This window comes from Astatotilapia calliptera, chromosome 4, assembly GCF_900246225.1.
Source record: "Astatotilapia calliptera chromosome 4, fAstCal1.2, whole genome shotgun sequence".
Taxonomy (NCBI): Eukaryota; Metazoa; Chordata; class Actinopteri; order Cichliformes; family Cichlidae; genus Astatotilapia; species Astatotilapia calliptera.
This window is the reverse complement of record NC_039305.1, coordinates 10542048-10565818: the sequence shown is the minus strand read 5'-3', so window position 1 is coordinate 10565818 and position 23771 is coordinate 10542048. Positions and strand designations below refer to the sequence as shown.

Here is a 23771-nt window from a genome sequence, read left to right as displayed (position 1 = left end):
GTGATGCAGCCGATCAGCCTGCAGCACTCCTGAGGAGTTATTTAAGCCATTGCTTTAATAGCCACCTTCAGCTCGTGTTTATTTTTGTGTTGGGTGCTTCTCAGCTTGACAATACCCTGCACAGCCTCTCTGTGGCAGGGCTGGGCAATTACCCACCCCCACTCTACCGGATTCAGTTCTGGCAAGTTGACTGGCCAATTAAGCACATTAATAACCCAGGCAGCAAATCTGGTAGTAGTTTTGAGACTCTGGGCAGGATCTAAGTCCTGCTGAAAAAGGAAATAAGGTTTATCAGCAGGTGGAAGTATGAAGTGCTCTATAAGCTCTTGGTAGACAGCTGCACTGACATTGCACTTTATAAAACATGGTGAACCAACCACATCACAGACCTTGGATTCTGTGCCTCTCCACTCTTCCTCCACGCTCTAGGACTTTGATTTCCAAAACTAAAAAGTAAATCTGGTTCATCTCTGATTTAGGAAAAGTCAGTGTTTGCTCTTGATGCACTGGCACCACGCTCAGCCCATTCCTTTTCACCAATGACTTTCTCTGCCTTTCTCCCTTTGTGAACAGCGTCATTGATCGCTGTCTGGACAAGTGCCAAGTCAGCAGCCTTCCCCCATAATTGCGATTGCACGTGGCATGCCCAGGAGATGAACAGTATTCATGCTGTAATAACATTAATTTAATCAAACTTGTGAAAATAATCTAATATCTGAGACACTGATTTTCACAAGCTATAAAACACTCTAAATTAACCTAAAAAAAAAGTTTATTTCACTGTGTTTGAAATTAATGCAGAATACATACGTGTTTACCTTTTTAAAGCTATACCAAAAAAACACAACTTTTCACAATATTCAAACAGCTGCCATTGCATCATTTTCCCTCTGTCACTGGGTCACTACGACTTCTCACCGCGAGATGGCGTGGTTATACTTCTACAGTCATTGATCTTAGGAGGTGATTGGTTGTTGAAGACTCACATGATCAAAACACTGCCTCGTAAGAGGATTTTTAAATATATAGAGAACTAGTATATGAGTGTTGATTTTAAAAATTTAGTGCCATCTGTGTGTGGATTTTATCATTTGGACCCCTGTCACGCGGTCACTGCGGCTTCTGACCACGAGATGACGCTGCTGTACTTCCTAAGAGGTGATTGGCTGTTGAAGAGTCACATGTTCAAAACACTGCTTAGCAAGGGGGGACTAGCATGAGCAGCTAACATTAGTTAGCTTTTTGAGACTAATTATTAGGTCCATGACAACTACTTAAAAGTGATAAAGGTGGGAGTCATTTCTTGGGTTCTTTCTTATGTTAAGTCCTCTTTGCATTTGCTCACAACAAAGAATGTCGTGTTCTCTTTCAGAAATGCCACAGAAGGATCCGTGCCAAAAGCAAGCATGTGCAATTCAGAAGTGTTTACAAGGTGCTTTAAGCGCTCACTTTGACGCAATTATATGTTGGTGAAGTGAACCTGAACTGTTGCCTAACTCTATCTCCCCCCCTGCAGCTAATAAGTACGTGGAAAGCCTGTGCGAGAAGGAGATCGCGGAGATGCGGCGGTGCTGTCAAGTGCATGCGGGAAACTCCATTTGCTGCTCCGGGTTCAAAGACTCAAAACCCGCAGAGAGCAAAAGTAGCGAATAGTTCCATGTTACATGTATTCATGCAAGTCATAATTCTGCATTGTATTAGTATAACATGACAGTGGAGTTTGCTGAGTTGTTGCATATTTATTTGTCTGTCTGCTACCATCCGTTTGTAAATTTAAATAGTGTTTTCTCACAGCAGACATTTTGAGATTGCAGAGAGCCTCATAATCACTCATCCCCCTGGGGCTAAATGGCACACATCTGGCAGCCTCACAAAGCTGAACAATGCAAGCTGTCTAATGTATTTAAATATTATATCGTGTGGTTCTGTCCACACCCAATGTATTTCTCATGCCTAGTATGAAATTTCAAGTATGTGTGTGGCAAGGAGTTTTATTCTAATTATAGTAATAAAGATTTTTTTAAATTAAGAATTTCCCTATTTCGAGACTAACTTGTTATTCATATCTCAGCCTACAGCAAACATCGTACAGTGGATAGCTTTTAGGGGTGTAGAGGAGAACATGGCAGAAAGACAAAGTTTAATGCTAGCTGGGTAGACAAGGATGAGGCTCTAACAATTGTTTTTTCCTTCTGGAAAAGAAATAAAATGTTTGCACTTTGAATGAAACAATTGGGTTATACTTTTTAAATTAGGAGCATCATTCACCACTCATGCAATGATTAGGACAAGAAAGTCATTACAATTTAAGATTTGTTGATTGATTCATGTTGTCAAACATTTTCTTTATGGAAGCAGGTAAAAGTGGAGGTGTGAAATTAATAATACTCTGGTAGATTTGTGGCTTTCAGTTAATTCAACAACCTTATTGACTACATAATTGTAATTAGAACTACATAATGCCCTGGGTAGATTTTATTCCTAGGTGTGTTGTTTTCACCTTCCATTCTGCTGGGTCGATTCTGGCCCTCGGGCCAGAACTGGGTCAGCCACACCTCCTCAATGACTTAAAACTTTTAGTCCCTGGTGTTATGGGCCCCAGGGGTCCAGGCCCATCCAAAAAGGTTAGTGCACCCCCTCAGCTGAATTCTACTGGCATAGTTTTGGAGGCAGGCACTGTGGCAACTCATAAAGAGAGAAGCAAAAAGAATAATTTTAGTAAAATTAAATCCTTCAGTTTGGTAAGGAAGGAGATCTAAATCATTGATAAGCTATTACAGTAAAAACCAAGCTCATGTTACTTATTTGATTAATAGTAGCTTAGTGACTAGGAAGTAATCTCAGTAGTGTGACTCAGGAGGACACTGATTTTTGGAGCGAATGGGCCTGTGCAAGTCAAACAATGGGAAGAGCCCCCATATGACTCTTTGGAACAAAAAAAATGTCATTTTTTCGACTTGTGTAGTTTGTTATAGGTGGTGTGGATATTCTTGTGGTTTAAAGTTGCTTGTTTGTTCTTGAATTTGTTGTGTACTTTTAAAGGTGGCCCAGCTGCCCCCATATTTGCAAGGGGTCATTACAGCGAGTAGCACCAGATTTCTGATTTGTCAGGCCCTTCTTGACACAACATCAGATGGGTTGAAACAGGGACCTTTTGCTTGTTGGGTGAATGTGTAAAACTCTACACTATGGAGTGTATAGGTTATTATTATACGGGACTCCCTCTTTCTGTAACATTTTAAATATACCTTTAACCTTTTATTTTTAGCTATGCATCTTATTTTACCCTCTGTTTTTAAAGTGTAAGTGCAAATGTGCACACAATGTATAGGATAAATGTACCTAAATGTCTCTGAAGATGTAACTCATGCCTAATATTTTTTAGGCATGGTCTGAATATTTGTGAATCCAGGCCTTGGATTATTTTAACACTGACACCCTGGTTGTACCTGTTAGACCCAGACAAACTACATTGTTAAGGATTTCCTTAGTACATGAGCTCCACATTCTCTGCATGGGAGTCATTGCCATCTTGAGCAGCTGTAAACGGTTGCTCAGGCTCATTTTACACTTTGAAACCTTGCCTCCTTTTGTCAAAACTCTAAACAAGTAAATTCACACAACTTCTGGCAAATCTTACTAACTCATCAACACAGTTTTGCACGTTCTCAAAACCACGGAGTGTTGTCAGATCACACAGGGAACCATTGAGAATAATCACACCACACATGGTACATTGCACAATACGCCTAGGACGAAAAATGTAAACAGCTTTCAAAACATGTAACTCAAGTCTTTCCGGCCTCGTGTGGCCATCTTGCATGTAAAAAAAAAAATTTGAATAAAAAATAGATCCCTCCTAACACACACGCACACACATACTGCCATCCACTCCTCAGCTTCCCTTTTATTTACCAAGACATCATTGTGGCAACAGAGGATCTGCTGAGAAACCAGTTTTATTCTCATCTAACATAATTATAAAAAATTAGAAACCATAAAACTGGAGTCTGGGAAAAATGTGAAACACTTTAATGAGTACATAATTGTGAGAAAAGAAAATCACCTACTTCACACTTCTGCTGTTTCTTTTTATATGGGTTATCAATTCGTGCACAAAAATATGATAATATAAATGCTTGAATATTTTTTGGGAATGAGTGTTCTTCATCTTATTCTTCCTCCTGTGCCTCACATAATTTCCACCACCCTTTGAGCCATCTTAGCAGGCCAAAGTGGCTTTATATCTTATATCTAGATTTTAAGAAATGACATCTGTGCTGTAATTGTGATTAATGTCTGCTTGCGGTTCTTGACGTACGAATGCAAGTGAATCACTGTGCAGAAATTAGTTTCTTAAGGCTTTAAGCTTTAGTCTCTTAACTTATAGCTTTAATAGAATTATACATGTAAAAGTAAAGAGTGTTGATAAAGGTTTATACATTCAGACCAATCAAATGTATAGCCAAAGACATATATACGGCAATAAAATAAGAAAAAAATCAAGAAATGCAGGCTTTCGATCTTTTGATATAGCGATGTTGAATGTTTTCAGTTCATATGTTCAACAGGTTGGATGCCAGTTAGAAAAGAATGAGGAATCCTGGATTAAGTTGGATGAAGTGGTGGAGAGTGGCAACTGAAGCAGCGTTCAATGGATATGTAGGTTAAAAGTTGGTCAGAGGTTTTGGGTTAAGGAAAGAAATGTGAAAGCACTGATGGTAGTGGGTCGAGAAGAGGGTGGCATAAGAATGGAGCAAGCAAACATGTTGAAGGTGTAATCTGAAAGAGACAGGAACCTGCTCAGTGGTTTCAGGGGAGAATGGAACTGGGCAGTATTAGATGGTAGTCTGTAAGATGAGTCTGGACATCAAAAAGAGGAAGCAATTGAAGGCAGAGATAATTACTGAATGGTGGAGGTTGAGGAAGGAAGAATGCTGTGCAGAGTTCAGGGAAGAGTTGAGGCCAGCTCATGGTAATAGTGAGGAGTCATCAGATGACTGGGAAAGTACAGCTGTAGTGGTGAGGGAAACTGACAAGAACATATTTCATACTTAATGTCGAAATGAAAAAATACGGGAAAGCATTCAAAGGAAGTTAGCAAAGACAAGGTAATATAGTAAGGGAAATAAAGAATGTAGATATGAGTACTGTTAAGCAAGGTCTACAGCAAAGGAAAAGGCTTATAGTGAGATGCATCTGAGAATGGACATTGAGAAAGGAGAAAAAGACTTCTTCTATCAGCTAGGCAGAGCCCTCAACCTTGAAAGGATGTGCAGCAGTTCAGGGTGATTAATGATAAAGACAGAAATGTACTAACAAGTAAAGGGGGCTTGGAAGGTGGAAGGAGTACTTTGAGGAGCTGATTAATGTGAAAAATGAGTGGGTGAGGGAGGATGCATGAAGGACAGGAGGACAGTTGGTGAATCAGGAAGTGCAAGGGATTCGAAAGGAGAAAGTGAGGGCAGGTGTGGTGAGGAAGAGTGAAAAGTGGCTAGTATAGATGGTTTCTCTATACCTGTTGGAGATGAGCAGTGGACTTTTTACCCAGATTGTTTACCTGCACCAATATTCAAGAGTGAAGATGGTGTGCAGAATCGCAGTGCCTACAATAGATGAAGGTGAAAATAGATGGGCATGATTAGAGGAGGAATAATGATATAGAGAACACGTAATGTTGAAGATGGACCTAGTGGGCAGGAAGGAAAGAGGAAGACTACATAGAAGTTTAATAGATGTAGTGAAGAAGGACACGCAGATGGATGATGATGATGTTAGGGATAGGATGAGATGGAGACAGATGATTCCCTGTGGCAATCAGAAGATGTGGGGTTCCTATTTTTCATTAATTGAAGTCATTTTAAATTAAATTATTTAAGTCTCTATACTTTAGGTATTATAACATATTAAGACTAAACAAATACATAATTATTCTTTACCTTTACACTTCATTTTTGTTCCGACAAATTTAAAAAGATGATGTTTTGAAGAGAAGTTACAGCGAGTCATTTATTTTATTTTACTTTATTTTATTTTATTTATCTAGTCGAAGTACAAGGAAAGGAACAGCACTCCTGTGTTTCCGGCGTCGTCCTGTTGACGCAATGACGCGATGACGTCAAACGGAAATCTATAGCTCCAATTCTTTCTAGAATTCTGTAGCACTCTCTAGCCCGCTGTCTTCAGGGATGTTCATCTGAGTTTGTCTACATCTAATACAGCAAGAAGCTCTTCTAAAGAAACAAATACATATTTCTGCGCTGTGCGGCGATCTTGCGGTCTGTCCTTGTTTCAATCAAACTTGTTAGCTTCTCATAGCTCGCGAACTTAGCTGAAGCCTATTGTAAGCTAACGGTGTTAGCTTTGGGGTCTTGGTGTCAGGATGTCCAGGATAGATTACAGCGTGTGGGACCACATTGAGGTGTCGGACGATGAGGATGACATCCATCCAAACATCGACACACCCAGTCTCTTCAGATGGAGACACCAGGTATACCAACAAGCCACGCATGGTTACAATTAAGATGCTACACATGAAGTAAAAGTGATGCATATTTGACCTGAACTGTTAGCTGACCTCGTGTGTTCACTTTTAACATGAATATAGGAATGTTTAACTTTTTGCAACTAAATCCACATTTGGAAAAAAGAAAAAAACAAGTAGTAAAGATTTTATATTTTGACCTCAGGCTCGTGTGGAGCGGATGGAGGAATTTCAGAAGAAAGGTGAAGAACTAAACAAGGGACTGTCCGAGTGCAGACGCAAGCTGGCAGACACACAGAAGAAAATCAAGGAGCTAACCATTTCAACATCAGAGGATGCCAAAGCAGAGTTGAGCAAAGTCCAGGCTGAGGAGAAGAAAATGAAAAAAGAGGAACGGGATTGGGAGAGAAAGGTGGGAGACTACCAACGGGAGGAGAAGAAGATGCCGTGGAATGTAGACACGCTCAGCAAGGATGGGTTCAGCAAGGTGAGGTAGAGTAAGTGGAGCTTAAAAAGCACTACAGGTTTTACATCGCACATCATTTATTACACTCTTTTTTTTCTAAAGTATTTTCAGGAAAACAAACGCTAACAAAACTGTTGTCTTTTCTCCATATTTCATCTTTTAACTTCTGCAATTGTTTGTTTGAGCCTGACATCCAAGGGAAAAATTGGCCGAAAACATGATCACCACATGTCCCCCACAACAGAGCCATTAGATCCCCTCAAAAGTTCAACACCTTGTTCACCTTGCTTTATCATCCATTCAACTCGTATGCCACTGTGCCCATCTGTCCTGCTTTAGAATAAAATGTGTGAAAGGACATGGTACTTCAGATGTGGCATCAGCTGCCATCACCTGCACTGATCCTTGGCTCAAAGCTGGAAGTATCACCAGTTACTTAAGAGAAGACATTAGACTGAAGGAAATAGGGAAAGGGCACACATACAGAGTCGACTTTTCTGTTTCAACATTTACAGTTGATTTAGAGTTCTGTGTTGAATCTTTGCAGATCCTACAAAGTAACCTCCACAAGGATCCAATACTCTCGCCAGCATTCATGCTTGTGCGTAGTGTTAATTACCTGGTCCTGTCTCAGTATTTTATATGCAGAGTTAGCCATGATGGAAACAAATAAAACCGTGAAACAGTTGCTAATAGATTGAGCAAGTATTAAAAAAAAGTAGCCAGAAATGCAGAGGAGGAATTGACAGTACTAAACAGGCCAATACAACTGTTGTTGTTACGACATACCTACAGTATAGATTCAATGCAGAAGTCTACATCTACTCTCATTCTTTGACTTTGTAACACATTGAAGTCTTTTCTTGCAATTTTCAGATATGGGTTTATTAATATTGACATCTCTAACTTGTATGCAATGACATTCTTTCTGTAGAACTCAGAGACATTGTCGTTAACGAGTCCATTCTTCCACTGTCCTTTTCATAGAGTATTGTTAATGTCAAACCTGAAACTGAAGAGACCGAAGAAGAGAAGGAGCAAAAGCACAAAACATTCGTGGAGAAATATGAGAAAGAGATCAAACATTTCGGTAAGCACTCGCATGCATCAGTATTTACTCTCGTTACAAGGTACTGGTGAGAGTAGAGATGCTTCTTCATTACTCTCGTTACTGCAGGCATGTTGCGACGTTGGGATGACAGCCAGAAGTACCTCTCTGACCATCCTCATCTGGTATGCGAAGAGACCGCCAACTACCTGGTGATCATGTGCATCGACCTTGAAGTTGAGGAGGTAAGTAATACAAACAGAGCTTGTTTGTCATGAATTCCTTCTGCACGTGACCATACTCCATCTAAATATTAAGCTGTAAAAACGCTTCTTCCTCCTGCAGAAACACGCATTGATGGAGCAAGTGGCTCATCAGACCATCGTCATGCAGTTCATTCTGGAGCTTGCCAAAAGCCTCAAAGTTGACCCCCGTGGATGCTTTCGCCAGTTTTTTGCAAAGATTAAGGTAACTAGTTTTAGTTTAGCTTCTATTAGTTTTAGTCTTTTTAATTATTATTGTATGGAAAGTAAATGTCAGAGTAAAGGTTTGGGAGCATCAGTACAGGCATTGCAATTTGGATTTGGATCTTATAACTTATTCAGTGACCTAAATATGGGGTGGAGTTCAGAGACCTGGTATTAAATTGAGCTCAAGGCTAAATTATTAAAGATGATGGCATTGGCATGGTTTGGTTCCAAGGTATTTAAGAAAACTGTTTCCTATTTGCATAAATGTTTCCGTGAACGTTTTACCTCACCACGTCTGTTTTATTTGTCTTTCTGAGTTTGTTAGCAAGTCAGGCAGAGAGCTCTTTCTTCCACACTTTGCAGTGGCATGCAAGCCAAGCTCCTGTTCTTATGGCAGGAGCTTAGAGAAGTTAAGGTTAAAAAGTTTGGTTACACTTTACTGGAGATTTACCTGGCAATGGTCACAACCACATATCCAAAAAGACTTGGCAGAAAAATGCAAGTTCTCAGACGACTAGCTTTAGTTTATCTTTGCCTAGGTTAGGTATTCACTGTTCACTAAAGTTTTACAGAGGGATGGATTTAGGTTGATTCTGTTCATCTTGATTCAAAGTTTTCTGTGGGACAAACGCTTCATCGGTCATCTGAGTGGTTAATTTGTCTATTAGTGATGAAACATTTCTTCCGCTGGCAAAGTTGCATCCAGATGAACAGATTCAGCTTTCTGGGATTTGCTTATTGTCGAAGATGTATTAAAAAATCCAGTCAAAAAAATTCTTTCTGTCTAAATTTTTGTATTAAAAGAAGTGGAGAACAGTAACATTGATCATCACCTGAACTCTGCAAATGTAGAGAACCGGTTCCTAACCTTTGACAGATTCCTCTGAGTTCACAATGTTGAATCCCGATCTGTCGTTATCCCCCTTGTTTTCAGAAACACAGTCTAACCTATAATCCTTCTGTTTTGAAAGCTTGACAGATGTATGCAAATGCAGGTTTACTTAACTAAACCGTTTTTTTCGTTGCTGTTTTTTTTAGTTCATAATAATAATTTCGGTCTGGTGCACCAGGGGATTGTGGAGTGGTTTTATTTTGGGGTTTTTTGTTTTTGTTTTTGTTTTTTTGCATCTAGACCTGTTGTACAGGAACTAAATTTAGTCCTCAGTGTACAGTGCACAGTTTCCGTAAACGGTCTCTGACATGGGGAAACCCTCGTACTAATTGTGTGCATACGTGTGCATACGTGTGCCTTATCAGACAGCAGATCAGCAGTACCAGGAAGCTTTCAATGATGAACTGGAGTCATTCAAGGAGCGCGTTCGGGGAAGGGCGAAGATCCGGATAGAAAAGGCTATGAAGGAATATGAGGAAGAGGAACGACAGAAGCGCATTGGACCTGGAGGGCTCGATCCCGTTGAAGTGTATGAGTCACTTCCAACTGTAAGTTTTCAGCATAATTGAGCACATTCCTTTGTTTTCGTTCTCTTGAATGGCGTGTTTCACAGATTGCATTGGTAATTGCAGGAGATGCAGAAATGCTTTGATGAGAAGGACATCCAAATGCTGCAAGAGGTTATTAGCAAAATGGATCCAACGGTAGGTTGTTTGGTGTTGTCGTGCAGGTTTATTACTGTGAAGCACTTTTTTTATAATGTGAAAAGTGCTATATAAATAAATTGATTTGATTAGATTATAGTTTTTCTCATCGGAGTCTGTTTAAATGTAAAAATGTATGTATATCTTTTTTTAAACATCCTAGCTTTACTCGGTTCATAAATGTGATTCGTTCTACATGATTTAGGTGGCAAAGGCTCACATGAAGAGGTGCATAGACTCTGGGCTCTGGGTACCCAACGCCAAGGGAGACGACGGGGAAGAAAAAGGGGACGAAAAAGACGACGAGCCCACCTACGAAGAGATCCAACACGAGAAGGAAGAAGCCAAAAAGGAATGACCACATCTGAATTGTGATTTGTTTTTATTTTTTTGGCAAATGTTACCCCACTGTATTTCAACTTCACTATGTGTATGTTTAGTTTGCCAACCAATGACACAACTTCTCAAAAATATTTAGCTGACATTTAAGGGATTAGTGTTCACCTAACTCCACAGCAACATTACGTGAACAACTGCTGCCTGGAAAAGAAACTGCCGCTTGTGTGTGTGTGTGTGTCTTATTTGTTTGGATCTCACTGAAGTTTTGTTCTTTGAGTTATTCGTAGCGCAGACATGCGTTGGCTGCTTTGTTTGTGTTGGTCATGATGATTTTGTACTTTTCAAATTCCAATTTTTCTTTGAGATTTTTGGCTTGAGCAGCCAGTGTATTATTTTCCCAAATTGCATTTTCTACAAACTTACTAATCTAAACGTTCACTCCTTGAGACAAAGCGTTTGTGGTTGTTTTGAATGTATGGGTGAGATCAGAGAGGGCAAACATGTGAATCAAAAGCAGATGAGACCTGTAGTGGTGTTAACCCTGATGACTTTGTTGTCATTTTTAGTACGTCACAAACATGAAGACGATGACTACAACTATCACGACTTTAAAAAACAAAGCTTTTCATTTCAGGACACACTGGCTGCACATACTGTAACTAATTTACAGCCTGACGAAAAGGAGTTAAAAGTTCCTCAGGTTTAGCATTTCGTTATGGGGGCAATTGACAGATCATATGTTCTAATAGTGAAATTTGCACAGTAGTGCGTGCCAGTTAGGCGTGTTTGGAATCTACATTCACTTTCTGTGCTGTCATTTTGAAGGTGATTAGTACTTGGGCTTTTGCATGATGTCAGAACTTGTTTTACAAATAAACTAATTGCAATGGCTTATAAAAGGCATTTTTGACTGTCTTGGACATTAATAAATGAAACTGCTCAATGGATATATGAGCAAACTATTAACCCCAACAAATATTTATTTTTCATTGAAAGCTAATTTTAAGCTTGGGCAAAAATAACTTGAATGAATACAGAATGCATTTCTTAAACAATGATTTCATTTTTTAAGGGAAAAACCTACTAGGCCCCGTGAAAGCGAAATTGCCTGCTCTTGTTAAATGATGAGTTGATTGTGATTAACTGCATTTTTGGGGGGGGGGCTGAGTTTCATTACTCCCTGACCTGTTGAATTGAGAGCTCCCTTATATAGAACTTGTCTGACAAACAGCAACACGTCATACCACGATGTGAAGAAACTTGAGAACAGATAAGAAGAAGAAGTCATTGACACATATCAATCTGGAAAGGGTTACAAAACCATAAGGCTTTGGGACTCCAGCGAACAACAGTGATAGTCATTCCCACAAACCCACAAAGAAGTTCCCACAAAGAAGTGCAGGCCTCTCTTGTCTCAGCGAAGATCAAAGTTTATGATAAAAATGTTTTGTAGGTTTTTTTCCATATTTTTTGGACTGATTAAACAGAAGTCAAACATCTTGGAAGGCTTGTATTGATTTACATCTGGTGTAACTACATCAGGTGTATATAATGATGTAATTACATCAGTCAAAAAGAATCTGCAATTAGTTTTTGGTAAAGTGACCTTTACATATCCTTTATTTATCCAAATAAAAAGCCTCAGTTGCATTAATAATATCTTTTTCTAAAGGATCGGCCCAAGAAGGCAGCAGAAATTGTCACAGGTATAACAGTTCTATAAAGATAGTTAAAGTGGGCAAAAAGGGCTGAATTGATTATAATATAGGTCCAATAAGAGAGAGCCATAAAGATACCTGCAAAATGAGTCAGTTCTTTATTTTATATACAACCCCATCATAAATCCTGTTGACTATAGCCTATTTACTAAAATCACATATGAAAAACAAAATAAAAATAAAAATCCAGCATTCTTGAAAGAAAAAAACATCAAACAAACTTGCTTTTTCCTTCCTGCACAATCTGCTGATTTCAGTTTGTGTGTGAGTTCAGTTTGTGCCGACCTCAGCCCAGCAGCCCGACGCAGGAAACCAAGGCAGTGATGACAAGTGCTGTGCAATACAGCAAATTTTGGTATCCAATACCAAGTAAATACAGGGTTTCCTATAACAATACCAATACTGAAACCTTTAACTTATAAATGCAACTTATATGGTGGGGGGAAGTTTGTCATATCTTATGACTTATTAGATGACTCATCATCAGTTCACAAATTCTCAACATATTTTAATGACCACTAAATCACTGTGATTTAAGATGTCGGCTTCTTGTTATAAATGTGTTCTTTAAATAAAACATTTCATACTGTATGTTGGAGGGATATTTTTTATTTCCAAAAAAAACAAAAAATACTGAAGTTAGTGGATAAATTCAGTATGTTTTGATCTGATGCTAATACCAGCATTGGCATGAATACTATGGTACTTGGGTCGATCCCCTCTGATGAGCAGATGAGCAGCAGATGTAATGGCCACAGGAGGACTGGGGGGCCATCACAAAGAAGTTAATTATTTTGGCAGATGTTTACTTTGCGCAAGACACATGGGTAGATAGTTGCACAGTGTTTTTCAACTTAAAACACTTAATAAATCAGTTAATAGACTTTTATTTCAGTTGTGTTTTGAGGTCTTGTGTAGAGCTGTATTTCAAGCTTTCAAAGAAAGCTTTAATGCCACATCAAGAAGTTTAGGCATGCCATTATGATGTTCCTAAATCGTGGGTGTCAAACTTCAGTCCTCGAAGGCCAGCATCCTGCTTGTTTTTGAGATATCCCTGCCCTACCTGCTGCTATTACCTGGATCAGGTGTGTTTTGCCAATAAGAAGCTACAAGGGCAGGTTAGCTGGAAAACAAGCAGGACAGCGATCCTTAAGGCCTGGAGTTTGACACCTGCATCCTAAATGATCTGATGTGTGATTTTCACCTTCAAAACATGAGAGCTGACTAATTAGGTCTAAACCAATACTTTTAGCAAGCACAAGTTGATTTGTTTATTTGGATGTTTTTGATTCAGTCTTAGAGAGATGCCAGTGAAGGAAATATTCATCCCAGGTTTCCAGGGAAAGATTTTCCAAAACATTAAACTTTAAAATATACATTGTTCCCATGTTAAAATGCAAAACAAGTGACTTAAACATATCAACAAAGTGTGTCTAATGAGAACATAAATCAACAATTAGGATATTGCACTTGGAAAAATGAGACATGGTTAGGCATAGGTTATGCCACCAAAAGGTATGCAGAGTTGTTATTGGATGTTTTAATGGTATAAAAGTGGCACAAGAGTTTGTTTAATATTGTTATAGGAATCATTTTTAGGTTAACATCTGTAAAACTGAAGCCCGGTATAGAGTGATAATATTTTTGCAGGTCCAGAACACCTGGCCCCTTGCGGTGTGGAGGAGCAACAGCTTTACTCAGAGTCCCTCCTGAATGACTGGGCCTACCTCTGACATAGAGCCCAGACACCCTGCAGAGTAAGCTCATTTTGGCCCCGTGATGTCATCCTTTAAGTCACTACCCAAAGCTCCTGGTCATTGGTGTGGGTGTAATAACAATAGCTAATAATAACTATTTTATTGCAGTACCACTTTCAACACACACAGTTTTCTATATCTTATTTAAGGTGTAATGAACTGAGAAAGATGGAAATTCCCTGCATTGTGGGACACCCTAATGAAAAAAACAAATCCTGTAAACGCCCCTGCTTAAAAAAAACAAAACAAAAAAAAAACCCCAAATGAAATCAGGTAGAAAATACAATATTGACTTAATCTATGGACTATGAGTCTGGGAGAAAGATTTATTACTTTACATTTTTGGCTGTGCGGAAGGAGAAGTAAGATAATAGATGTATGCTTGTAATAATATCATAGGACAGATATTATTACAAGCATATATCTATTCAGAGTCTTTCCTCTACTTTGTTAGTTTGTTCCTTTCTTTGTCTTTGATTTACATTAAGCGGAACAGTTTAACGTTTTATTTTGAAAGGTACGTGCTAATGCGCACCCGCACGCTAGCGACGGAAGGAGTGGCCCTGCGTCTTGGTTTCGGGAAGCAGCGCGTTGCCGTCGTTGCTCACAGTTCGCGAGAACCCGAGAGTGTAGGCGGCGGTGGGGGAAATACGCTCGCAGAACTATGAAGCTTTAACTGTCAATCATATTGACGTGCTGAGGTGTCTTTTTTATGTTTTTTATTTTTAATGCGAAACTTTTAGAAGACGCTCGTCAAACGGTAAGATATTTTACTGTCGCACAGGTTGCTAAGTTTACAGCTCCGACTTGCTGTCGATATATTTCCTTGTTGTGGTGTCGCGTACGCTGTTAAGTGCATACGAGGCTTGATTTAGGCCTCGCGATAACGCGGTCAGTTTGCTTTTATATAACGTCAGATAGAAGGGGAAAAAGCAAACTTTTGTTGTACTGTGCGTCTCCGTATAGTTTAATCGGTGCCCTCGAATAGTTAGTAGCTTGACGTGATGTAAACAATACGTTATAAGGTGTAATCCCTGATAGGCCTATCGACATATTGATCGGGTTTTCTGACGTCATATTTGTTAAAGCATATTTTTCTTCTTTTCTTTTTGTTATTTGGTAAGCTATGAGGTTTGTTTGTTTTGTTTTTTTAAAGACAGAAATGTATAATAAAAGCAATACATTTTATTTTAAAGAAGCTTTAAACTTACTCTTGTTTAGTATTTATGTATACCACAGCACGTTTATGTAGCTGATTTTCTTAAAGCTGTGGTCAAACTCCCGTTTGTCTGTGTGTGTCAGTAATGGGAGGGAGGTCCAGATCTTCAGGATCGTTTTCAGGCCTGAGTGAGCCTCCGAAGGATCAGGGCATCCATGTCTACCTTTTCTGGACAAAAGATGGGAAGAAATATTTGTCTCACACCACAGGAGAGGTCACAGCGGAGCAGCTGTGTATCTCTGCAGCAGAGACCATCGGTAAGAGGAAAAGGCTCCACCAAATGCACAGTCCAGAAATGAAAATGTTTTCTCTTTTCATGTGGTATTTGAGCCTGCTAGTGGCAACAGTGTGTAACATCAGTGTTTCCTCCTCAGGGATAACGGCTCTGTGCCATTCACTGTTTGCGCTGTACAACCCAGAAAGACACTTTTGGTACAGCCCAAACCACATATTTAAGGCAGAGGAAAACCCGAGCCTTGTACTTCGCTACTGTATGAGGTGAGTCTGTGTTTGTTTAACACTGTACTTGTGACACAGATAACATACAGCGAGGATGTTGATATAGTCTTTTTGTATTTAGGTATTACTTTCGGAACTGGCATGGACTGAATGAAAACGAGCCCATGATGTGCCGCTATCCTCCCAAATCTGGTTCAAAACGGGGTTTCCCTTTACTTGACACAACTTCACTGGAGTATTTATTTTCCCAGGTTGTTTTGGGTTTTTTTTTTAATGGCATGCTTTTACACTCATAATGTTCCTGTCTTGACAATAATATAGTATCTTTTCCAAATCAGGCTAAGTATGAATTTGTGAATGAAGTGGTACAAATGGAATACGTCAAGACAGAGGAGGAGCAGACTCGCTTCAAAAATGAGAGTTTGGGAATGGCTGTGCTTCACCTCTCATACCAGGCAATTAAAACGGAATCAACTTTGCAAGATGTAGCTTCAAAAGTCAGGTATATACTTTGGCTTGATCACACCGCAATCCCTCCTTCCAAATAGTGTTTTAAGCTTTCATTCTTAAATGGCTTATAATATGTTTATATCTTGTACTGTTAATGTTATTTTCTGCTACTGTAACAAATGTCTTTTTAATCCAATCTAATCAGTAAGTTCAGATAATATCACTATACCTCTTTTTTTTTTCAGCTTTCTAGACTGCGTTCCAAGATCTTTCGCCAAACACATTTCCAGAGACAACTTCCTGACTAAACTCAGGATCCAGCGAGTGTTTAAAGACTTTGTGCGGTCCTTCCAGCAGCACACAGTGGATCGGGGCAACCTGTGCACTGAGGAAATCATGTACAAGTACATCGCTACACTCGAGCACTTGGCACCGCGTTTTGGCACTGAGACTTTCCCCGTAACCCGCCTGGATCTGAGGGACGAAGATGACCGAAGTGGCTCGTGTTCCAGCACCACCCACGCCCAGTGTGGTTCAAAAGACAACTTCTGCGGCCCAATATCACATGAAATATCGGTGTCCGGTACTGAAGGGATTCAGTGGAGGAAGGTGTCTGCTCAAAGGGTCTGTATAGACACTGATGCTGGCATATTGTATATGTTGGTTGAGTGGCCTTTTGGGGTTTTTTTTTAATTTGTTCAATCTCTTTACCCAGGCACAGGCAAATAATTACATGGGGAATGGCTACATAAACTACATGAGAAAACCAAAACAGCACTCCAGCCAACCAGATGCAGACACACCCAATGACTGGACCTTCTTCAGCGAGTTCCCTGAAATAACTCACATAGCCATTACTGATTCTAATGTGTGCATCAGCACTCGAGACAATCTCTGTATGGTGAGACCACTTGTTTGTTTTTTAATGTAAAAGCTGCAATGCATTCACTTAATTGGTAAATGTCTTTGTAATGCATTAGTCCAGTGGATAAAGTGTTTTTAGTCATTCAACTAATTGCTCAGTCTTTTGAGGATGTTTTTATAGACAACACACTATACATTTCTGCCTAGATTCTATATGTGTTTGACTATAAAGCCTCTCGTTTTTGACTTTGCTTTGGGCAATTTATCCTGTTTTGAATTTGTATGTGTCAGTAGGTGGGAGCTCTGATTGTAAGGTAGTGGTGTTTCTGTATATGTATGTAGGAGGTTCAGATGATCTCCAGCCAGGAGGCCCATTCCTTCGTCTCCCTCCTAGATGGATACTACCGACTGACTGCAGACGCCCACCACTATCTTTGTCATGAAGTGGCTCCCCCAAGGGTAGTGTGGAGTGAAGCAAATCTACTGCATGGACCTATGCAGTGAGTTTTCTACCCTTATATACATGCACATTCAGACACAGAAAAGGCTATAAAGAAACATGGTGTGTTATGTCATAACTCCTGTGTGTTTTTCCAGTGATGAGTTTGTGCTGTCTAAGCTGAAAAAGGAGGCAGAGGATGAGGGAACATTCCTCGCTCGTTGGAGTGTTGTTGACTATAACTGCATCATCCTAGCTGTTCTAATCAAGAATCAGGTGAGTCAACACCCACCCTCTTATATGGAAGTAGTTGCAGTGTAATGATGGCCGAAAAATAAACCCGATACTTTCCCTGCACCTGTGTTTTGTGCATACAGGATGGTGTAACGCGAAGCCACAAGCAGTTTCGTGTTCACGTAAAGGATTCAATGCTCTGTCTGGAGGGCTTGGAACGACAGTTCCCCAGCATGAAGGAGCTCACCGATAGCCTCAAGTCGTTTGTCCTCAAGTCTGGTTCGGACAGCTTTACTGTCAAAAAATGCTGTTCGCCAAAATCAGGAGGTTTGTGTTCCTTGTTTTGCTCATGTATCCAATATTATGCCTCTAGAGTCCTGTTGAAGCCCCCTTTGAATTCAGCCTTGTTCACCTCTACTCAGTTTTTAAAATTAACTGTAATAGTTGCGCTAATGTTCCTACTTACTAATTGGGGTACTCGTATCCCTGTTTAGGAATTTAGGTGATATTTAGGTTTTTAATCAGAATTGACTGTGTCTGTTCTGCTGTGTGTGGTGCAGAGCTATCCAACCTTCTGGTGAGGAGACACAATGAATGCGATGTTCACGCCGAGCCCTTATCCCAAACCTACAAGACCCGTCTAATGTTCCCCCAAATCAAGGACAAAGATATCAAACAGGTGACAATGTCCACTCGCCACCTTCATAGTCATAGAGGATTAGTTGTCCTCTGTCCTGTAGCTGACTGTACGGGTGTTTTATTTTGGAGCAGGAGCAGCATTTGGGTCGCGGCACCAGAACTAACATCTACTCAGGACGGCTGTTAACGCAGGAAAGAGAGGAAAGTGATAATGACGAGTTCAACAACAACTCTCACCGAGGCCACCGAGTCGTTCTTAAGATTCTGGACCAAACCCATGAAGATATTGCTCTGGTAAGCTGTTTGAAACTCACTCAAAAAATGACACTTTACTATGCTGAATGTAAACGGTTGTTATGATCTTGTCTGTTCTGACGTTTACGTTTTCACTCCTCTTAGTTGTTTTTCGAAACCGCAAGTCTCATGTGCCAGGTATCCCACCGTCACCTGGTGTTTGTATATGGCGTGTCTGTCAAAGGATCTGAAAGTAAGAGACGTAGCACTGTTCATCCTCACTTCCTCATTGTTATTTCCCCATCACACACATCAGTGTATACAGTCAAATTTCTGATTTTAGTACTAAGAAAACCATGTTGCATATGCAAAATCACCCTAACCATGTTCTATTTTTACGTTTTGCTCGTGCGTATATCATGAACCAAACCTTTCAGACTTGTTCCTGTCTTTGCAGACATCATGGTGGAGGAATTTGTGGATTTCGGGCCTTTGGATGTCTTCCTTCGCAGAGAAAAGAATGTGTCTGCTGGGTGGAAATTCATTGTTGCAAAACAGCTTGCCAGTGCCCTCGACTATCTTGTGCGTTCTAATCCTTATTTTTGACACTGATTATATTTCAGTAAATCTAATTGATTTCAGTGAAGTTTTTTATCCAGTGTTACTCTAAGAAATAAGCTGCTGCAGACTCATGTGTAAAATGATTGAACAAAAGAAACAAGTAGTAGTTCTTTCTTACTGCATGCCATGTTTTGATTTTGAGATGCTGCTATCAGGCAGGAAGTGAAGTAAATGTCATATCACAGCAAAGTGTAAGATAAGTGCTCCAAGTAATTTTTTTGCCTATTGACTAATAGCAGTAACAGTTTGTGTTATTTTTAAGAACACTCTGCTTGACCAACGGTGCTATTTTCCTTATTCTAGGAAACCAACGGGTTGGTTCATGGAAATGTCTGTGCCAAGAACATCCTTTTGGTGAAAAATGGTCTAGAACCTAACACTACTCCTTTCATCAAGCTGAGTGACCCAGGAATTGCTCTGAGTGTTCTTTCACGGGAAGGTCCGTACCACCACCTCGCTTCAGTTTATGTGTTATGTGTCTCTATACACGGTCAGCTTCAAGAGTGTTCTAATTTATGTACTTTGCAATCAGATTTAGAAACAGGAAATCTCTAATCTCTTCTCGTGAACCATTTCCTGCTGTCTTGCAGGTTTGGTTTAAAATATGTTGTTCAAGTGTGTCAAAAATAAAAAGTCGAGATGAGAGTTGCACGAAAGTAAAACAAAACTCTTCGTTATTTGTTTTGCACTTGCTGATGTTGAATACCAACTTTATAGATGCTTCTGTGTTTGTCACCATCTATTTAGTTCAGTTAGGAGGAGTTCTCCTTCAGATAAGCCAGAATAAATATCCTACACTAACTTGTGTTATTATTTTGTGCCATGCAGAGCGCCTGGAACGTATCCCATGGATTGCCCCTGAGTGCATTGACAGTGGTTCAAACATAGGCAGCCATGCTGACCAGTGGAGCTTTGGCGTAACGATGCTTGAGATCTACAACAACGGTGATCTTCCCTTCAACTTCAACACATTGTCCGAGGTAGGCATGTGCTACAGCTCGGGCTTTTACTCCTCTTTCAACAACCCAAAGTATCACATCACATATTATTCTTCTGAATTGTAATCTTAACACTTGAGTCTCCCCACCCCAACCAGAAAGAGCGCTTTTATCAGCAAAAGGGCCACTTAGCTGAACCATCTTCCCCAGAGTTGGCCAGGTTCATCAACATGTGTTTGACCTATGAGCCTGAGGAGAGGCCGTCATTCCGCAAGGTGCACAGAGAACTCATAGAACTCATGAGGAAAGGTCAGTGTTTGCTCGATTACTTTATCTCCTTTTTTAAAACTCTGTTGCAGTTCATTCAATAAACAAGTGTGTGTTTCTTCATCCAGGTTTTGTCATTCAGTCTGTTATGCCTTCCAGTGAAGCTTCAGCTAACACAGACCCCACTGTGTTCCATAAACGCTACCTGAAGCAAGTGCGGATCTTAGGAGAGGTTAGTACCACACAGCAGTAGTTTGCTTTTCGTTGTATTAGCTGGAGTAATCATCTCCTCATTCTTCTGTTTATAGGGTCACTTTGGAAAGGTGACTCTGTACTTGTATGACCCAGCCAATGACGGGAAGGGAGAGCAGGTGGCTGTGAAGTCTTTGAAGCAAGAAAACGACAAAATTTCTGACGGCTGGATGAAGGAGATTGAAATCCTGAAATCTCTTTATCACAGCAACATTGTGAAATACAAGGGCTGTTGCACAGAACTGGGTGAGTCCTCGCTTTCCTTTCTGTCTGCTTAAATATCTGTTTGAGCCATATGTCAACAGAGTCTGCATGTGTAAATGAGTGTGCAGTACAGCTCTTGTAACCTGCGGGGCTCAGTGGATCATTCAGCAAATTGATTTTTGGTCCCTGCTGTTCTTCTGTAAATATTGGAAATCCATTTGAAGTGCACCACTGTTTGTGTTGTATGTCAATATTTTGAGCTTTTAACACACAGCATGCTGAGCAGCACAGCAAAGCACCAGAATAAGAACAGGTTTTCTTGTCAGGAAGATAAATTCACTTTTGCATTGTCCATTGACAGGAGGGCAAGTCGTCCAACTAATAATGGAGTACCTTCCTCTGGGGAGTCTGAAAGACTACCTCCCCAAACGTAACCTTCCGCTGTCTCATTGTCTCATGTTTGCTCAGCAGATCTGTCAGGTGAGTTGTGGTGGTTTAATATTTTGTGCTAGCGCTGTATTACTTGTAAACACCATATGTGTCTATCCGTACAGCCCAACATTTGAATGAGTTACTGTACATACTTCTTTTTTCATAAATTAACATGACTTTTTTTATTATTATTACACTTGTTACTGTTTTGTTTTTTTTTTTTTTTTAAATGTCTAGACCCTTTTGGCCTTGAATCTGAGCTGGTCTGCTTTTACTTGAGTGGTCGTGACTTCCGCTCCTAGCTTCAGCTAAACTTTCATATTTTCTGGTGTGAAAACTGCTGAGATGTCAGCTTGTATTCTTCTCTGTTCTGAAGAGAGTCTCTGTTTTTCTGTTTGCTTTTGTGCAGCATACAGTGTAACAGCCTGAAGGAGATAATCCATCACATTAAGCTTTAATTCCATTTTACAGCACTCTGTTTTTGTGTGTGTGTTTTGTCATTAATTCATTCTGTCTGAAATAAGTAGTTTGATTGCATTGGCATTATGTTATGCTGTGTTTTCTCTCAGTAACCTGGGAAATGTCCTCCAGGAAATAATCATTCAACACCCAGAACCATAATTTCATAGCAGCCTTGGAAAAAATAGCCAATTTCTGATTGAATTTATTGTTGATAATAAAGTAATATTAGTTTTGATTAAGGGCTCTTGATGGGAAGCTTGATTTTTTAAAAAGTGTAAAATATTGCAGAAGATTAAGAACAGGGCTCTGCGAGGCTCTTTTGTGAAATTATTTTGATCTAACATGTTTCAGCGACGGTTCTAGGGTGTAGATGGGTGTGGAGGCATAGTTATCACATTAATGGTCTCTGTTATGGCATGCAAAGTTGTCAGCAAACAAAGATACAGTTGAGTCTGCGGGGAATGCAATTTGCTTTGCAGGTTTCTGGTTGTAGATGAAAGTATTGGATAAACTGACATTTAGACCTGGTGATGGTGTTTAATGGAAAATATTCATCTAATGATTCTTTACCACAGGAGTAATGCACATGCTCAATTTTAATGGCAGCATATTTAATAGATAATTAGATTGCTTGCTCAGAGCCATAAATTTAATCCTTAATATTGCTAGAAGAAGATTTCAGTGATCACCACACACAGATCTGTAAAAATAGCTTTTCTGACCTGTTTTTATCTGAATTGCTGTTGCAGACTGATTGACAGGCATGAAGGAGTTACTCTCCGTAGGGACACGTTTTTTTGCTTTTTACCGTGGTTAAAATAGCAGCTGTTTTTGAAATAAAAATGGCATCCATCTTTTTATTCCTGTTATTTTCTTTTAAGGGGATGAATTACTTGCACTCAAAGCGATACGTCCATCGCGATCTGGCTGCCCGTAATGTCTTGGTGGAAAATGACAGTCTGGTAAAGATTGGAGACTTTGGCCTGACGAAGTACATCCCTGAGGGTGAGATCTACTACCGTGTCCGTGAGGATGGAGACAGTCCAGTGTTCTGGTCAGTTTACGCACTTAGACTTGTCACTCATTGTGTTGTTGTGTGACTTTGTCCTCTAAATTACATTTTTAAAAATTTTGTAGGTATGCCATCGAGTGCTTGAAAGAGAGTAAATTTTCCTTCTCCTCTGATGTTTGGTCCTTTGGAGTTACACTGTATGAGATCCTGACCCGCTGTGACCGTCGCCAAAGCCCTCCAGATGTATGTCATCACCGGCCTCTTTTTCAAGTATTTCTTTACTGAACCGGCCTTATCGATCAATCTCTGTGTGAATTACACAATCTGTTCTTATGTATCTTTTGCAGAAGTTCTTTGAAATGATGAAGGAAGCTCAAGGACAGATGACTGTGGTGATACTGATAAAACTGTTGGAACAAGGGTTGCGATTGCCTTGCCCTAAGGACAGCCCACATGAGGTAAGCTCAGAAGCCCATAAATCAAGTTCAGTACTTTTTGGCATTATGAATGGTATAGGTTTTTTTCATGATTACTTGTTTTTTGAACAGGTGAAGATATTAATGGAGCGGTGTTGGAGTGCAGATCCTTCAGAACGGCCAGATTTTGAGTCCCTAATTAAAAAGTTTCAGAGCCTACGCCAAGCATACTGGCAGTCCTTTTCATAGTCTCAGATATGCTGATTTGCTGACGGGGACTATGTGGAAATCCATTTGACTACAAGTCATCGCTTTGCTACAATGGCAACCATATATTAAGGGGAGCCAGTAATGTGTTTCTTGCCTCTATTAAGAGATATATTTGCAACCTTTTCATAATAAAAGCACACTGCTATCCTCTTATATGTGATGTTAACACAGTAATGAATTTTATGGGCAAAAACTTCATGTTTGTCAAGAGTTAATGGTTTGCATATATCACAGTGAGTATTAACAGTTTGTGTACGGTTGAGGGATACTGTATTTCATTTTGTTTAGTTATTGTACATTTTTGACTGTTTAATTTTATAAACTTTAAATGAATAATTCAGAATCTAATAAACAATTTTCCACAAGCTCTTTTATTAAAGCCTGAAATAGACTGATGACTCCATCAGTGGGTCTACGTGTTACCTGGTTTTCACTCATTTTTTACTATTCCACAACACTATCAGTGATATGTACTTGTAAT

At 39.7% G+C, this 23771-nt stretch overlaps 3 protein-coding genes across 3 annotated transcripts; all 3 read left to right on the top strand.

Moving 5' to 3' along the window:
• The first annotated feature begins 1022 nt into the window (after positions 1–1022).
• cmc4 (C-x(9)-C motif containing 4 homolog (S. cerevisiae)) lies at positions 1023–2224 on the top strand. The gene is made up of 3 exons (XM_026163674.1): positions 1023–1289; positions 1373–1432; positions 1517–2224. The coding sequence occupies exons 2-3, from the start codon at positions 1375–1377 to the stop codon at positions 1651–1653; spliced, it is 195 nt and encodes a 64-aa protein (XP_026019459.1). The 5' UTR covers positions 1023–1289; positions 1373–1374; the 3' UTR covers positions 1654–2224.
• Positions 2225–6115: 3891 nt separating this feature from the next.
• Positions 6116–11306, top strand: LOC113020540 (cell division cycle 37, HSP90 cochaperone). Its single transcript, XM_026164594.1, has 8 exons — positions 6116–6490; positions 6690–6971; positions 7938–8040; positions 8128–8243; positions 8344–8466; positions 9726–9908; positions 9993–10064; positions 10270–11306. Exons 1-8 carry the CDS (start codon positions 6383–6385, stop codon positions 10420–10422), a joined length of 1140 nt encoding a protein of 379 aa, XP_026020379.1. The 5' UTR covers positions 6116–6382; the 3' UTR covers positions 10423–11306.
• Positions 11307–14420: 3114 nt separating this feature from the next.
• On the top strand, positions 14421–23712 carry tyk2 (tyrosine kinase 2). The gene is made up of 24 exons (XM_026164593.1): positions 14421–14638; positions 15181–15354; positions 15472–15595; positions 15678–15807; positions 15895–16058; positions 16252–16630; positions 16722–16907; positions 17213–17370; positions 17468–17585; positions 17687–17870; positions 18104–18222; positions 18315–18476; positions 18582–18669; positions 18874–18998; positions 19341–19476; positions 19866–20017; positions 20134–20284; positions 20371–20474; positions 20551–20740; positions 21060–21178; positions 22474–22646; positions 22730–22847; positions 22952–23062; positions 23153–23712. The coding sequence occupies exons 2-24, from the start codon at positions 15183–15185 to the stop codon at positions 23267–23269; spliced, it is 3480 nt and encodes a 1159-aa protein (XP_026020378.1). The 5' UTR covers positions 14421–14638; positions 15181–15182; the 3' UTR covers positions 23270–23712.
• The last annotated feature ends 59 nt before the right edge of the window (positions 23713–23771 follow it).

What these genes read in the sequence shown, in the direction of transcription:
- tyk2 (XM_026164593.1), top strand. Translation starts at nt 15,183, where the DNA reads ATGGGAGGGAGGTCCAGATCTTCAGGATCGTTTTCAGGCCTGAGTGAG. An exon ending in GAGTGTTCTTTCACGGGAAG is followed by an intron (nt 19,477 to 19,865) that starts GTCCGTACCACC and finishes TGTGCCATGCAG; the next exon opens with AGCGCCTGGAACGTATCCCA. An exon ending in CATAGAACTCATGAGGAAAG is followed by an intron (nt 20,285 to 20,370) that starts GTCAGTGTTTGC and finishes TTCTTCATCCAG; the next exon opens with GTTTTGTCATTCAGTCTGTT.
- LOC113020540 (XM_026164594.1), top strand. Translation starts at nt 6,383, where the DNA reads ATGTCCAGGATAGATTACAGCGTGTGGGACCACATTGAGGTGTCGGAC. An exon ending in TCTTCAGATGGAGACACCAG is followed by an intron (nt 6,491 to 6,689) that starts GTATACCAACAA and finishes TTTTGACCTCAG; the next exon opens with GCTCGTGTGGAGCGGATGGA. An exon ending in AGTTTTTTGCAAAGATTAAG is followed by an intron (nt 8,467 to 9,725) that starts GTAACTAGTTTT and finishes GTGCCTTATCAG; the next exon opens with ACAGCAGATCAGCAGTACCA.
- cmc4 (XM_026163674.1), top strand. Translation starts at nt 1,375, where the DNA reads ATGCCACAGAAGGATCCGTGCCAAAAGCAAGCATGTGCAATTCAGAAG. An exon ending in AATTCAGAAGTGTTTACAAG is followed by an intron (nt 1,433 to 1,516) that starts GTGCTTTAAGCG and finishes CCCCCCCTGCAG; the next exon opens with CTAATAAGTACGTGGAAAGC.